The sequence below is a fragment of the Schistocerca nitens genome, chromosome 10 (genome assembly GCF_023898315.1).
Source record: "Schistocerca nitens isolate TAMUIC-IGC-003100 chromosome 10, iqSchNite1.1, whole genome shotgun sequence".
Classification (NCBI taxonomy): domain Eukaryota; kingdom Metazoa; phylum Arthropoda; class Insecta; order Orthoptera; family Acrididae; genus Schistocerca; species Schistocerca nitens.
Window position 1 is genome coordinate 229,613,353 of NC_064623.1, and position 17,546 is coordinate 229,630,898.

Consider the following 17,546-nt stretch of genomic DNA (forward strand, 5'->3'; position numbering starts at 1 on the left):
AGTTTGGAAGGTAGGGGAAGGGGTACTGGCAGAACTGAACCTGTGAAGATGAGTCTTGACTCGTCCTTGGACAGCTCAGGCATTGGAGTACTTGCCTGTGATAGGCAGAGATCCCAGTCTGACACACAGTGTTAATCTGCCAGGAAGTCTGAAAGCGGTGCACACTCCGCTGCAGTGCGAAAATAATAAGTAGAATAACGCAATATTTAGAATAATGAAATAATTAGAAATTTTGGCCATAGTTCAAGTCGCTTGGATTTCATAGACTAACTGTTTCACTAGCCACATTTCAGTGGTATATCTCATCTGACACTCCCTTCGCTGTTTCAGGTGAAAGAGTTCCTCTCGAGGTTCGCCAACATACCGGACCTCATCGAGTTGGACCACTTGACAGTGTCTGGCGACGTAACGTTCGGAAGAGGCGTATCGCTCAAGGTAGAGTATGGCAGCGTTATCAGGATTCAGTTGTGACATATGTACCTGTTACGTACACCAAGAGAACTGAAACGTAGCTTCAGAACATAACCAAAAATTGAAAGGGGACGGTTATCATATTTAGAGCTCACGTACGACAATGCTGAGAGAAATCGTGGGTAGACTGTATCGCCGCGGAGCAACTGCACTAGTATCCGTGCACCAACATTCCGTGACTGACGTACATATTCTGAATCGCACCTGCCTCGTGTCTCGGATGATGTCGCACCACCAGGACCTGCTGGCGACTACAAAAGCACACCGACGGTAGTGCACAGTGGGGCCTGCGTTACACAAGCATGGGGGAGACTGAGTCAGTGATTACATCTCGGAAGACCGAGGATGCTCGTGGATATGGTGGGGTGTCTAGCAGGCTACTAAAGCAACGTTGTGGTGGTGGTTAGTGTTTAACGTCCCGTCGACAACGAGGTCATTAGAGACGGAGCGCAAGCTCAGGTTAGGGAAGGATTGGGAAGGAAATCGGCCGTGCCCTTTTTTTATTTATTTATTTATTTATTTATTTATTGTTCCGTGGGACCACATTTAGGAGAAGTCTCCATGGTCATGGAACGAGTCAATACATGAAATTATAACACGATTGTAGAAACAGATTAAATGAAATATAAGAAACATATTCAGGCGACAAGTCGTTAGTTTAAATAAAGAAAATCAAGAATGTAACACTGGAATTTGCTTAATTTTTTAGCTCTTCCAGGAGCTCCTCGACAGAATAGAAGGAGTGAGCCATGAGGAAACTCTTCAGTTTAGACTTAAAAGTGTTTGGGCTACTGCTAAGATTTTTGAGTTCTTGTGGTAGCTTATTGAAAATGGATGCAGCAGAATACTGCACTCCTTTCTGCACAAGAGTCAAGGAAGTGCATTCCACATGCAGATTTGATTTCTGCCTAGTATTAACTGAGTGAAAGCTGCTAACTCTTGGGAATAAGCTAATATTGCTAACAACAAACGACATTAAAGAAAATACATACTGTGAGGGCAATGTCAAAATTCCCAGACTATTGAATAGGGGTCGACAAGAGGTTTTCGAACTTACACCATACATAGCTCTAACAGCCCGTTTTTGAGCCAAAAATACCCTTTTTGAATCAGAAGAATTACCCCAAAAAATAATACCATATGACATAAGCGTATGAAAATATGCGAAGTATACTACTTTTCGTGTTGAAATGTCATTTATTTCAGATACTGTTCTAATGGTAAATAAAGTGGCATTTACTTTCTGAACAAGATCCTGAACATGGGCTTTCCACAACAGCTTACTATCTATCCGTACTCCTAGGAACTTGAACTGTTCCGTCTCGCTTATAACATGCCCATTCTGTCTGATTAAAATGTCAGTTCTTGTTGAATTGTGAGTTAGAAACTGTAAAAACTGAGTCTTACTGTGATTTAGCATCAAATTATTTTCCACAAGCCACGAACTTATATCATGAACTACATTATTTGATAATGTTTCAATATTACACACAAGATCCTTCACTACCAAGGTGGTGTCATCAGCAAACAGAAATATTTTTGAATCACCTGTAATACTAGAAGGCATATCATTTATATAAATAAGAAACAGCAGTGGCCCCAGCACCGACCCTTGGGGAACGCCCCATTTAACAGTGCCCCATTGGGACTGAACATCATTACCACTCTCAATATTGCGGAGGATTACCTTCTGCTTTCTGTTCTTAAAGTAGGAGGCGAACCAATTGTAAGTTACTCCCCTTACTCCATAATGTTCCAACTTCTGCAGTAATATTTTGTGGTCAACACAGTCAAAAGCCTTCGTTAAATCAAAGAAAACACCTAACGTTCGCAACCTTTTATTTAATCCGTCCAAAACCTCACAGAGAAAAGAGACTATAGCATTTTCAGTTGTTAAGCCATTTCTAAAACCAAACTGTACATTTGACAGCAAAGTATGTGAATTTAAATGCTGCAGTAACCTTGTATATACAACCCTCTCGATAACTTTAGCAAACACCGATGGCATAGAAATAGGTCTATAATTGTCAACATTATCCCTGTCTACCTTTTTATAAAGTGGCTTCACTACCGAGTACTTTAATCGGTCAGGAAACCGACCACTCCTAAAGGAAAAGTTACAGATATGGCTAAGTACTGAGCTAACATACGTGGAACAATACTTCAGTATTCTGCTAGATACCCCATCATATCCATGAGAGTTCTTGGTCTTTAGTGATTTAATTATTAACTCAATCTCCCTCTTGTCAGTATCATGGAGGAGCATTTCAGGTAACAGTCTCGGAACACTTTTTTCTAAGAGCGCTATATGATTCCCTGTTGGGACTAGGTTTCTATTTAGTTCACCTGCTATATTCAGAAAGTGATTATTAAGTACTGTACATATATGCGACTTATCAGTAACACGGACATCCCCACTACGCACTGATTCTATATTCTCGACCTGTCTCTGCAGATCAGCCACTTCCTTTACGACTGACCATATGGTTTTAATTTTATCCTCAGACTTAGCTATTCTATCTGCATACAACATACTTTTTGCCTTCCTAATAACATTTTTAAGCACCTTACAATACTGTTTGTAATGGGCTGCTGCATTTAGATTGTGACTGTTTCTAACGTTTTGATATAATTGCCACTTTGTTCTACAAGATATTCTTATCCCTTTAGTCAGCCACCCAGGCTGCCTGTTTGTGCTAGTACCCTGTTTTGAACGTTCTAACGGAAAGCAACTTTCAAAGAGCACGAGAAAAGTCTTGAGGAAAGCATTATATTTATCGTCTACTGTATCAGCACTATAAACATCTTGCCACTCTTGTTCCTTGATAAGGTTTACAAAAGTCTGTACAGCAACTGGATCAGCTTTCCTAAAAAGTTGGTAACTATATTTAACATGTGTTGCTGCACAAAAATCTTTTAGACTTAAAATTTGTGCATCATGATCTGAAAGGCCATTCACCTTTTTGCTAATAGAATGCCCTTCTAATAATGACGAATGAACAAAAATATTGTCTATGGTTGTTCTACTGTTCCCTTGCACTCTCGTTGGAAAGAATACGGTTTGCATAAGATTATATGAATTAAGGAGGTATACCAGCATCCTCTTCCTTGCACAATCACTTATACAATTAATATTGAAGTCACCACATATAACTAACTTTTTGTATTTCCTATAAAGTGAACCAAGAACCTCCTCTAGCTTTAGCAAAAATGTTGTGAAATCGGAGTCTGGGGATCTATAAATAACAACAGTAAGAAGTTTAGCTCCACTAAATTTAACCACACCTGCACAACATTCAAACACCTTTTCAGTGCAGTACTTTGAAACATCAATTGACTCAAATGGGATAGCGTTTTTCACATACATGGCTACTCCCCCACACCGCAAAGAGCTCCTAGAAAAGCTGCCAGCCAACCTGTATCCTGGTAAAGGAAGCCTCTGAATTATCTCCTTATTTAAGAAGTGTTCAGATATACCAATAATTTCAGAGTCAACTTCTATAAGCAGTTCACTAACTTTATCTCTAATACCTTCAAAGGAACCATCCCGGCATTTGCCTGAAACGATTTAGGGAAATCACGGAAAACCTAAATCAGGATGGCTGGAGACGGGATTGAACCGTCGTCCTCCCGAATGCGAGTCCAGTGTGCTAACCACTGCGCCACCTCACTCGGTACTAAAGCAACGTGCCGCATACGTTAGCTCTGTACTTAGCCACACTTGTAATTTTTCCTTTAGGAATGGTCATTTACCCAGCCTATTAAGTTACTCATTAGTCAAACCGCTATACAAAAAAGAAGAAAAGGGGAGTGTAGACGATTTTAGACGTAATTCTATGCTATTGGTTCTTCACAAAATTATTGAAAAGGCTGTATACAAAAGATTGAAATTCTGTGAAACATTCTCGAGCGCAACAGAAGATTATTTAGGTCGGCAACCGGGTTCGCTGTATTCTTTAGACCGCCCTCCGGCCGTCAGCCCCGTGTCCGAGCTGTTGCGTGTGTCGCTCCGCCCACGGCCGCCTGCTGCAAGTACGGCCACAAGATGGTCTAAATTATGCATCGAAGCCGGCTGCCAACCAAAATAAACCTCTGTTGCGATCGAGAATGTTTCATTGGATTTTAACGTTTTATACCGATTGCTGTTGACGCTTCATTAATAGAGTGCTTTCTAAAATTTTATATCTATAGCCATAAGGGTAACTGATCGCTTTAGGTCGCACAGTTTGCTGTCAAATGTAAAGCTTGTTTTAGACGTGCTTCAGCAACTGAAAACGCTAATCAGAAAATATTACAGCAAAAGTTGGACCATTGTCGAATAAGAGATGCAGCTCACAACTGGTTCCTCTCATACTTTAAGAACAGACAGTAAAACATCATTCTGCACAGTAATGAGAAAGAGTAGGAGGTGGCGACCGTTTGGAGCGGAGTTAACAGGGGAAGAAGGGTGGGTGGGGGGGAGGGGGGGGTGAAGGATGCTGCCTCAGTAGTCAGCTCATGGCATTAGCTTGGTAGTGAAGGATACTACGTGGGACTTGGCTAATGTATCAAATACTGCAGTCCAAGACATAACTTCGTGGCTTGAAGAAAGTAAATTCATGCTGAATCACAATAAGAGTTTTTACAGTTTCTGAGACATAATTCATCTAAAACTGAGATTTCGATTACACAGAATTGGCGTATGATTAGCGAGACAGAACATACGAACTCTCCCAGGTGGTGGCTGCCATGGAAAGCCCACGTTCAGGATCTGGCGATAGCGCGATAGCTCAAAAACTGTATGCTGCTATATTTACCACTGTAACAGTCATTTTAGTAAGTCACTAGTCGAACAACAAAATCACTCTACTTTGCTACTTTCATTCGCTTATGACGCATGGCATTATATTATGGATTAATTCTTCCCCCAAACAAAATGTATTTTCGGCCACGAAAGGGGCAGTGCGGGTAATATATGCTGTACGTTTGCGAATCTCCTTTCGATCCGCTTTCTTGACTGTGATAATTCGAACACTGACCTCTCTTTATATAATTATCTTTTTTTTTACAGTGAAATGAACACCGTTAGCTGCTTACAGGCGTTGACATACGTCAACGGGGACAGATGAAATGTGTGTCCCGACTGGAACTCGAACCCGGGATCTCCTGCTTGCATGGCAGACGCTCTATCCACCTGAGCGACCGAGGACACAGAGGATAGCGCGACTGCAGGGATTTATCTCTGGCACGCCTCCCGCGAGACCCACATTCTCAACGTATTGTCCCGCACTACATTCGTAGTGCTCCCGCCCATTATACTCATTACTCGCGGCGCATTGCCGATTCCCGTAAGATTTCGGGCACTGTTTGTGCATTCGCACAGAAGATGAAGATGGTTAAGTGGCCGGTGAGCCTTATATATATATATATATATATATATATATATATATATATATATATATATATATATATATATATATATATATACTAAGATGGTATCTGTTCTTTCTGACATGTCCGAAAGAACAGATACCATCGGTGACCATGCAGCTCGTTAGAATGAAATTACAATGACATGAACACCATTAGCTGCTTACAGGCGTGGACATACATCTGTCCTCTGTGTCCTCGGTGGCTCAGGTGGATAGAGCGTCTGCCATGTAAGCAGGAGATCCCGGGTTCGAGTCCCGGTCGGGGCACACATTTCGTCTGTCCCCGTTGACGTATGTCAACGCCTGTAAGCAGCTAACGGTGTTCATTTCATTGTAATTTCATTCTAACGAGCTGCATGGTCACCGATGGTATCTGTTCTTTCGGACATCTTAGTATATATATCTTTTTTTTATTAATAGTATGGCCTTATTCCGAAGAACTAGCAACTTTGAAGCGGTTAATACCGGGCAGAAATCGAATCTGTATTTGGATCACACCTCCTTGAGTCTTGTGCAGAATGACGTACAGTATCCTGCCGCATCCAGTTTGAACAGGCTGCCACGAGAAGTATAAAATCTTAGCAATAATCCTCGCACTTTAAGTCTCTATTGAAGAACTTCTTCGTGGATCATTCCTGTTATGTCGGGGAGTTCCTGGAAAGAAACTGACCAAATTCCTGCGCTTTATTATTGATTATGCTGGTATATGCTGAGCAGATTGTCGTCTGCATAACAGAGGCCCTGCAGAGGGTCGGTGTGCGTGCCACTGGCTGGCGTCCTCTTCACAGCCCCCCTATGCCCTCTCCTTTCCGACTGGCGTGCGGAGCAGGTACGGCCAATTTTCGGGAAATACTTCCCACACGTAGAGGAAGGAAATGTACTGTACGGACATATGTCCGGAAACGCTTTGTTTTTTTTTTTTTTTTACTTTGAAAAGAACAACTGTACATTGTCGAATGAATCATTATCAGACGTGTACCAGTGCAGAAAAATCAGCTGCTGACAGCGCCTGCACACGTAGTACGTGGTTTTTATGTAGCACTCTTTTCTGATGTGCTGAAGGTTGCTCGTTTCATCTGACTGTCCCACGCCATCACTAGGGCTGTCCTCGAATGCTCCAAGAAGTTTCCCCGTCCAGCTGAGGCGTCCTCATCCATCTACAAGTCCCCCAGTTTCGAGTAGAAGGCTTCAGCACCCCAAACTGTCCGAGGCGACCCTCAGTTTCATCACACGCCCTCCTGCCCCTCTGGTAATCGCTCGCGATACAAACACTGGCAGCCACGGTCATCGCCGTCCGCCGTTTCGTTCAGCAGACGGGCGTCTGTCAGTCCCGCATTTGAGTACAGTTCCGTCGCACCGAACAACGAACTGAATCTGCGATTGACGCTAAGCTGTTGATGCTATTTGCTAGGTGCTACTAGAGCAAAGAAGTTCATTGCATGCCCGCACCAGGAATGAAAACAGATGCGTGTCAACATTACCTTCCTACAATTGAAACAACCTAAGAATTACCTTACTGTATGTTCTAACCAAACGTAACCAAGAGGGTATGTTGAACATTTCATGTAAGAAAACATTTGATGCAATGCTCCTACGATCTGTTCCTGTGTTTTTCCCGTGATTAATGTGATTATGAAGACAAGTACAAAATAATCTCTATGACGGAAGCGTTTCCCGACCGATTTTATTGTAACACATTTTGTTGTACTTCGTGAAAGTTTGACGGTGCCCTAACGTTACACCCTGTATATTTTCTCTTTATCATTTTAACCTTAAGTCACCGCTTAGACGCGGTAATTTTGATGTTAAAATTAACATACTTGTAATTAGTAACGTAGGCTGTAGTACTTTACAACTGTCTGGTTAAGAACCACGTGGAGGCATAGTTGCGGTACTGAAGTACAGCTTGGGAAGAATAAAACCGGCTCGGAAAATAGACTCTAAGACAAAAAAACGACACACCACGAAGGAATTACCCGAATGGAACCGACATTGGTAGACGTGGTGTATATGTACACTGAAACATGTGACTACACTTGCAGGACTTCAAAATGGTTGAAATGGCTCTGAGCAGTATGGGACTCAACTGCTGAGGTCATTAGTCCCCTAGAACTTAGAACTAGTTAAACCTAACTAACCTAAGGACATCACAAATATCCATGCCCGAGGCAGGATTCGAACCTGCGACCGTAGCGGTCTTGCGGTTCCAGACTGCAGCGCCTTTAACCGCACGGCCACTTCGGCCGGCACTTTCAGAACTACTGGATGTTTTATTCAAGTGAGAGAACTTGGCAAACTGAGCAAGTCAGTGACGCGCCAGAACACCTCTGGCCCTTATGCACTGGCACTGATTAATAGAGTTGTGGAATGTCCTCGTGAGGGACATAGTGCCAGATTCCGGCCAGTTGGCGGGCTAGATCGTCGGAGTCACCAGCTCGTTGGGCGGCCCTACTCACAGTGCTCCAAAAGTTCTCAGCTAGGGAGAGAGCCGGCGGCCGAGGTAGGGTTTCGCAGGCACGAAGACAAACGGTACAAGCTCTCGCCGTGTGCAGGGGGGCATTATCTTGCCGAAATGTAAGGTTACGATGGCTCGCCGTGAAGGGTAAGAAAACCTGATGTAGAGTGTCGTCGACGTAACGGTGTGCTGCAAGCGTGCCGCGGCCGACAATCGAAGGCTCGTACTGTGCAGATGAATGGCACCCCGGACCACCGCTGCCGGCTGCTGCGTCGTATGGCGGGCGACGCCCACCGCCGTCCGGGACGCCTGCACACCCGATTCAAGGCGTGTCTGCAGAAGCCGCCATACTGTCGGCCACCGTACGGCCCGGCAGCGGGCAGCGGTGGTCTGGGTCGCGGCTTACCTTCATCGCACAACCCCTTCGATTGCCCTTACAGCGCAGCTGTACGTCGACGCCCCTCTACGTCCTGCTTTGCTGCTTTTCTTGCCGAGCCATCCTGGGCTTTATTTTAGCGAGACAATTCGCGCCCACACTCGACGACAGTTTTCACTGCTCGTCTTCGTACTTGTGAGACGGCAGACACCTCGACCGGTAAGGGCGCCCGTATCTCCCAGACTGAGAACGTTTGCGTTCTTACGGGGAGGGCCCTCCAGCCGGCTCCGGATTTGGACGGTCTAACCCGCCAATTGGACAGAATGTGCCACGAAACCCCTCAGGTGGACATCCGACAACTTTATCGATCAGTGCCGAGCCGAATAGTTGCTTGCGTAAAGGTCAGAGGTGCTCCAACTTGTAAATGACTTGCTTAATTTGTGAAGCTCTTTACCTGAAACTGTAATCATTTGTTTCTCTGTACATGTACACTACTGGCCTTTAAAATTGCTACACCAAGAAGAAATGCAGATGATAAACGGGTATTCATTGGACAAATATATTATACTAGAACTGACATGTGATTACATTTTCACGCAATTTGGCTGCATAGATCCTGAGAAATCAGTACCCAGAACAACCACCTCTGGCCGTAATAACGGCCTTGATACGCCTGGGCATTGACTCAAACAAAGCTTGGATGGCGAGTACAGGTACAGCTGCCCACGCAGCTTCAACACGATACCACAGTTCATCAAAAGTAGTGAATGGCGTATTGTGACGAGCCAGTTGCTCGGCCACCATTGACCAGACGTTTTCAGTTGCTGAGAGATCTGGAGAATGTGCTGGCCAGGGCACCAGTCGAACATTTTCTGTATCCAGAAAGGCCCGTACAGGACTTGCAACATGCGGTCGTGCATTATCCTGCTGAAATGTAACGTTTCGCAGGGATCGAATGAAGGGTAGAGCCACGGGTCGTAACACATCTGAAATGTAACGTCCACTGTTCAAAGTGCCGTCAATGCGAACAAGAGGTGACCGAGACGTATAGCCAATGGCACCCCATACCATGCCGCCAGGAGATACGCCAGTATGGCGATGACGAATACACGCTTCCAATGTGCTTTCACCGCGATGTCGCCAAACATGGATGCGACCATCATGATGCTGTAAACAGAACCTGGACTCATCCGAAAAAATGACTTTTGCCATTCGTGCACCCAGGTTCGTCGTTGAGTACACCATCGCAGGCGCTCCTCTGATGCAGCGTCAAGGGTAACCGCAGCCATGGTCACCGAGCTGATAGTCCATGCTGCTGCAAACGTCGTCGAACTGTTCGTGCGGATGGTTGTTGTCTTGCAACGTCCCCATCTGTTGACTCAGGGATCGAGACGTGGCTGCACGATCCGTTACAGCCATGCGGATAAGATGCCTGTCATCTCGACTGCTAGTGATACGTGGCCGCTGGGATCCAGCATGGCGTTCCATATTACCCTCCTGAACCCACCGATTCCATATTCTGTTAACAGTCACTGCATCTCGACCGACGCGAGCAGCAATGTCGCGATACGATAAACCGCAATCGCGATAGGCTGCAGTCCGAGCTTTATCAAAGTCGGAAATGTGATGGTACGCATTTCTCCTCCTTACACGAGGCACCACAAAAACGTTTCACTAGGCAACGCCGGTCAACTGCTGTTTGTGTATGAGAAATCGGTTAGAAACTTTCCTCGTGTCAGCACGTTGTAGGTGTCGCCACCGGCGACAACCTTGTGTGAATGCTCTGAAAAGCTAATCACAGCATCTTCTTCCTGTCGGTTAAATTTCGCGTCTGTAGCACGTCATCTTTGTGGTGTAGCAATTTTAATGGCCAGTAGTGTAGATCTACCGATTTTTGTCCCACTGGAATAAATCTGTCGTGGTGGGTCGTTCTTTTTGTCTTCGAATTTTTTAATAAGACTGACGCGTAATTGACCCTTATTCATGAACAGCAGCAAGCCCGTCATAGAAAATGCTGGAAACCCTGATTTCGGGCCACCAGTTGTCTGCTGTCACATGTCTGCGCATGCGCACCTCTCACTTTTTATGTCCCAAGTATATCGCTGTGGCACTGCGTCTGAGTGGATGAAAGGAGCAGACGCGTTTAGTCACCAGCTGAATGCGACGCAAAATGGGGATCACGATAAAACAGCGAGGATGCAGCATCGCGTGTAACACGAAGCACAGGTCGTGGAAAACGCGTGAGGAACTGTTCAAAGCTTCAGTTGTTTTGGCGGAAATGCAGAGCTTACAAGGAGACGATGTGGCTGTTGTATTTCGGTGTTTCTATATATATTTAAGACATGTCAAGTTCTGCACTCAGTCCCCCATAGTAGTTCGATTCAACTCTCATTAGTTCTCGACAAAATCGACTTTGAAATCTTCCAAGTGTGTTTAATAGGCAAAAGCAAAACTCACTCGGTTGAGAGGCCATGTTCCTCTTGGGCAAAATGCTCGCCTGCCTTGTGGATTGATACGGTTTGATTTCCAGCTGTGATAAATTTTTAAACCAAGTTACGTGTTCTACGACCAGTGCCGTGAGCTGTAAAACACGAAGATTAAAAATATATTTGTATGTTTTTTTAGTTCAAACAATAAAAGGCAATGTCCCGACTGTCTGACTCACTGACTCATCATAGTCGAGACCAAACCAACAACGATAGAAACTTGAAATTTCGATAGGATGTCCACCTTATACTGTAGGCGTCATTAAGGAAGGGATTTTTCAGTATTCCGTTTCTAAGGGAGTGAAACGTTGGGAAAATATGTCTCTGTTAAGGCAATTTTTAAGCTAGGACTACGAAAACTGGTATTTGTTTTCTCGATAGGAAATAATAAAAATACGTATTTCGACATTTTTGGAAATTAATCCTGTGACGAATAAAACGGCGGACAAAAGGCTTTTTGAATACATGTGGCTGTTAAGACAATTTTGCAGCTAGAACTACGAACACTGGATTTTTTTAAAGCACGTCGCTATTAAGAAAATTTTGAAGCTAGAACTACGAATACTGTTATTTGGTTTCTTATTGAGAAATTTAAAAACTGTATCCGTTTCAGCATTTTTGGAAATTCAACCAATAAAATAGTGGGTGAAAGTTTTTTTAAATTAACTCATTATTAAAAAAGCATTTTTAATCCTAAATCTATGAAAATTTGTATTTGGCTCCTCTGTTAGACAAATACATGTTTCACTGTTTTTAGAAGTTCAACCTCTAAGGGGGTAAAATAAGTAATGAAAAAAGAAAATATTTTGATACATTAATAAAAATTGAAGTTAATTCTACGAAAATTTGTATTTCGCTTCTCGGTTAGATGCATAGAAACATGCGCTAGGGGAGGAAATTTTCTATGGAAATATCACCATAAGAACGTAAAAGTCATGATTAACAAAAATCATGGGCTACCAGAATCGCTTTTTCGTCAGAAGTACAACCAGAAACACAATGTTTTTATGCCGTTAAGTAGCGTGAAAGGTTTAAAAGGTGTTGCAGTTTGTGGACAAAAAAAAATCGATTAGACAAAAACAAAAAATCTGTGCAGACCATGCAGTCTATGCGAGCAAAGCAGCGGGCGTGAAACTAGTCTTTTATTTTTAAAAAATCAGTACTTAACAAATTATGATTGCAATGATAACTGGCTATTCAGTTTGCTGCATGTAGTTTGAATTAAGATGCAAATTTTCCATAAAAGAGAAAATTATAGGCTTGTTAATAACCACATATTTGATGAATTTTATATTTAAATGACTAAGTTATTCGAACTGAATGAGAGAAAAGGGAGAAAAAGCGATGACCGAAACGAGGAGCCCGCTGCCAGTTCGAGCGCTGCCGGTTTTTCTTCCATCTCTAGGTATTTTACGATTCATGTAAATGCTCGCTGAACCTTCAGCTTTGTAAAAAAAGATTTTCATCGGATGGAAAATGAAAGTAAGCCACCTAGCTGGAGCCACAGTGTCTGTCGATAAAACTGCCGTGGGGCGCTGATAGTTGAGGTCCGGACTTCGCGTACCAGAAGTGGGAAAAATTATAAAAATCGGATTAGCGTGTGGTCTTCTTCTTAGTGACAAAATGGCGCGTGACGCAGTTATTCTGTCACCTTCACTGACAAGAATCAAAACGTGCCTCAGCCTTATTGTGCATATTCTCCGTGCGATTCATTGATGCCACACTGTATTATGCGGGAATGGGTAGCGTGCTAATTAGCAGCTAGCTAGGACGTTACTCGCGTGTTCCGTGTGTGATAAGAGCAATATCCCGGTATCATATTAGTTTATTATAGTTAAACACTTGGTTGGCAAAAAACTGACCACACGCCCATCATATACATGAGTATCTGTTGCATTAATCTTAAGCTACCTGCAATTCTTTTCTAGCTATGTGGATCTGTGTCCTCTCTCTCTCCCACGTGCTGTGAAACAGTTACCCGCCTGACGGACGACTCTTTGTGTGTTGCAGGGTACGGTGATAATCATCGCCAACCACGGGGACAGGATCGACATCCCATCCGGCTCCGTACTGGAAAACAAGATCATTTCTGGAAATATGAGAATACTGGACCATTAAAGTGTCTCATCTAGTCGATGAAAGAATTTTGGGTTTACGAAATGTGTAACCAGGCGAGGAATTTAAGCGGTGTTCTGTCCAGGACAAATCATCTGTCATCCCGCATTTGTCTGGGAATTCCCAGAGTGATTACCGGTGAAAAAAAATGGCGCGTTGTGGAATATGCAGGGTATGTGGTCAAGAGTACCTGATTATACTGTTCTCGTATGTGACGTTAAAACTCTAGTACCAAGTGGAAAAGAATTTATGGTGCGAATGTGAAACATTCTGACAAGGCTGTGTCTGTTTCCAGACAATGTTTATTGTAAAGTATCGGGATAATGAAACATGTAAACAAGTACATATAGAATGTGCAATTATAAGTGGTATTAAGATGTTTATAATGTAACGAAAGCAGAATAAAGAAAACAATTACTTTGTACTCAGACTTATAACCACAAAAGTGCCCATTCAGTGTTTCAAAGACACAGATACCTTCTTTCATTTAACACGCATCTAAAATTGGAAATCGTAGGGGGAAAGATCGCGACTTTCCAGCGCAACTTCTTCAGCATACTCCAAACGAGAGGCGCGCCGCCTCCTTTGACTGCGAGGGCCCGCTGTGGAACACGGCGCCACAGCTTGCGCGTCGGTACGTGGGACGCTCTGCAGACACTGAAACGCTCCATCGAGTCCAAACGGCCGGGGGCCCAGACGGACAGCATCGTTCAGTTGCACTTGGAGGATAAAGCCTGCCCAACAAGGCTGTATAGACTACGCTGCAGAAGTCTCGTCCTTACACATTCCCCACAAAACCGCAATACCTCCCAATGCGATTTCCATGTTTTTGGAGCCCCTAAGGAAGAGCATTCGTGGTCGTCGATTTGCTTCGGACGAAGAGGTGCACGCCTGAATGGTTCCGTAGGTAAGCGCTAACATGTTTCCGTGGCCGTCCTGTATCGCAGTCGGATATATGTATTAACAGCTGTAGCAGCTACTTTTTAAATAATAAAGAGTATACTTACGTTTTGTCTGCATCTGTCTCTGTTACATTTCACTGTCCCTTCATTATATATCGTGACGCAGGAAACGTTGAGAGTAGAAAAGTGGCTTTTGCGGGCGTAAATCCTGAACGACATTTAAATATATTTATTAACTAATTCCAACTGCAAGCCCGTACAAAAAAAGGACGCAAAAGAGGAAATCAGAGCTCAGCTTAGTAAAAATTTAATATCTAACACAATAAAACGCACGATAAAATAGCTTGCCCCTTTGTATCTCGCTAACTTCTACAAATACGGTGGCCAGAAGTACGAAGACGTGATGAAAAGTAATGCCGCCGAATTTTGTATTCTGTTCTCAATATCGGTTGAGGTATTTCTTGCCATTTACGTTATTCTGTCGACTTTCTTGCTTCCCTGACGCAAGTTGTAGCCCTCTGCCTGTGGAAGGCTCCAAATTTTGCAGCGTATCATCGAGCTGTATAAAGTAACTGTGTCGCTGGGTGAGAAATAGCGTGCTGTAATCGAGTTTCTGACCGCAGAAAACAGGCCTCCAGTTGAAATCCGTAGCGTTGTGAAAGCTGTGTACGGTTGTGCGCGACGGTGGTTTGTTCGTGCTCGTAATGAAGGGTACGCTAGTGCTAAACCTCAGCGTGTATGACGAAGGTCAGAGGGGAGGACAGCCGACGAGATACACCGGGACCCCACGTCGAGCCCTTCTTTCAGCAGACACTGGCAGGCGACACAGGAGCGCTGCGAAACCTGCACCAATGCGAGGCCCTGGGTCCGCCTCGTCCAGTCGGCCGACTTTGGTGGTGATGCAGCGCGACAAACAGAGGTGGCGTTGTGGCTCCGTCAAGTTAAACGAACTCGTCTCTCGTTGTGGGCAATGTGTTCGTGGCCGTGATCTCTAGGTTGAGACATAAATATGTGTACGAGTGCAGGACGTTAATAAATTTTGTTTTGTTTAAAAAACTTCGAGAACTTTCACATACAAAGTTAGAGGGCGTTACTTTTTAGCTCCCCCTCGTGTTACACTCAAAATAATATCACAACTGTAAAACAAGAACAAGGAAATACCCAATAACCAGTCTTAGCTCAGAATACCAAAAACTAAAATATATCCAACCAAAAGCCTTAACTGACTCTAAGGATGTAATTAATCAACTAGAAAGCGAAATCAGCAACAGAGTACGTTCCGCTGGCCACAATAAATGGCAACAAGAAAACATCGACTACCAGCAACAAGGAGAGATTAACATTATACAATGAAATAAAATTTTCCAGCTTTAATACGTATGATCTACGGTGGCCTCACTGCAGTTGAAGACTGTGACCTTTTGCTAGCTTAATTTGGTCAAGCCGGGCGCACTCGCCTGCACAACAAGGTCTCACTCACCACTACGTTCCCCACCCGTCGTGGCCGGAAGCCCGCACAGCTAAGAGCGCCGCCCGCTGCTTGGGACCGGACCGCCGCCCCCGCCCGCCCCTCCCAGTCGCTCGCCGGCCGACTGCCTGGCCACGTGCAGCCGCCACCCGGCTCCTGGTCACCTTCGGCCTGCCGCCGATCCACCGAGGCTCGCCCTGAAACACGCGGCAGGCCGCCTGTCCGTCTACACTGGGCTGTTGTCACCGACTAACGCGCGGGGCCAGCACACCGTTCCACTCTCTAACAGCGCTCGAGAAGAGTGAAGATTTAAATCTTCCCGTGCCAACTCTGATTCGTCTTCTTTTATAGCGGCGATCATTTCTCCGTGTCAACAAAATATTATAGCGGTTGGATTCCATTGGAAGCCGTGTACTCAACGGCAGCCGCGGTAGTAACAATCTGAATTCATCTATTAGCACAAATCGATTTCAGTCACTTGTCACTGTCTTCAGTACTAAAATAACACGAGATATAAAATCAGAATGAAAACCGTATTACATGTTGTTGTTGTGGTCTTCAGTCCTGAGACTGGTTTGACGCAGCTCTCCATGCTACTCTATCCTGTGCAAGCTTCTTCATCTCCCAGTACCTACTGCAAACTACATCCTTCTGAATCTGTTTAGTCTATTCATCTCATGGTCTCCCTCTACGATTTTTACCCTCTACGCTGCCCTCCAATACTAAATTGATGCCTCAGAACATGTCCTACCAACCGATCCCTTCTTCTAGTCACGTTGCGCCACAAACTTCTCTTCTCCCCAATCCTATTCAATACCTCCTCATTAGTTATATGATCTACCCATCTAATCTTCAGCATTCTTCTGTAGCACCACATTTCGAAAGCTTCTATTCTCTTCTTGTCCAAACTAGTTATCGTCCATGTTTCACTTTCATACATGCCTACGCTCCGTACAAATACTTTCAGAAACGACTTCCTGACACTTAAATCTATACTCGATGTTAACAAATTTCTCTTCTTCAGAAACGATTTCCTTGCCATTGCCACTCTACATTTGATATCCTCTCTACTTCGACCGTCATCAGTTATTTTGCTCCCCAAATAGCAAAACTCCTTTACTACTTAGGTGTCTCATTTCCTAATGTAATTCCCTCAGCATCACCCGATTTAATTCGACTACATTCCATTATCCTCGTTTTGCTTTTGTTCATGTTCAACTTATACCCTCCTTTCAAGACGCTGTCCATTCCGTTCAACTGCTCTTCCAGGTCTTTGCTGTCTCTGACGGAATTACAATGTCATCGGCGAACCTGAAAGTTTTTATTTCTTCTCCACGGAATTTAATACCTACTCCGAATTTTTCTTTTGTTTCCTTCACTGCTTGCTCAATATACAGATTGAATAAGATCGGGGATAGGCTACAACCCTGTCTCACTCCCTTCCCAACCACTGCTTCCCTTTCATGCCCCTCGACTCTTATAACTGTCATCTGGTTTCTGTACAAATTGTAAATACCCTTTCGCTCCCTGTATTTTACCCCTGCCACCTTCAGAATTTGAAAGAGAGTATTCCAGTTAACGTTGTCAAAAGCTTTCTCTAAGTCTACAAATGCTAGAAACGTAGGTTTGCCTTTCCTTAATGTAGCTTCTAAAATAAGTCGTAGGGACAGTATTGGCTCACGTGTTCCAATATTTCTACGGAATGCAAACTGATCTTCCCCGAGGTCGGCTTCTACCAGTTTTTACATTCTTCTGTAAAGAATTCGGGTTAGTATTTTGCATCCGTGGCTTATTAAACTGATAGTTCGGTAATTTTCACATCTGTCAACACATGCTTTCTTTGGGATTGGAATTATTATATT

The 17,546-nt window shown here is 44.0% G+C and overlaps 1 protein-coding gene and 1 non-coding gene across 2 annotated transcripts in view; both read left to right on the forward strand.

Moving 5' to 3' along the window:
* The window catches only part of LOC126210171 (UTP--glucose-1-phosphate uridylyltransferase-like), an 89,452-nt gene extending 75,714 nt beyond the window's left edge, over nucleotides 1-13,738 (forward strand). Inside the window, exons 10-11 of the mRNA XM_049939328.1 lie at nucleotides 331-435; nucleotides 13,210-13,738. Of these exons, the coding sequence (XP_049795285.1) occupies nucleotides 331-435; nucleotides 13,210-13,317 (213 nt within the window). The 3' untranslated portion in view covers nucleotides 13,318-13,738. The remainder of the gene's footprint in view (nucleotides 1-330; nucleotides 436-13,209) is intronic.
* Trnat-ugu (transfer RNA threonine (anticodon UGU)) lies at nucleotides 6,076-6,149 on the forward strand. Its single transcript has one exon. It is a non-coding gene; the product is annotated as a tRNA-Thr (tRNA).
* Nucleotides 13,739-17,546: the final 3,808 nt, after the last annotated feature.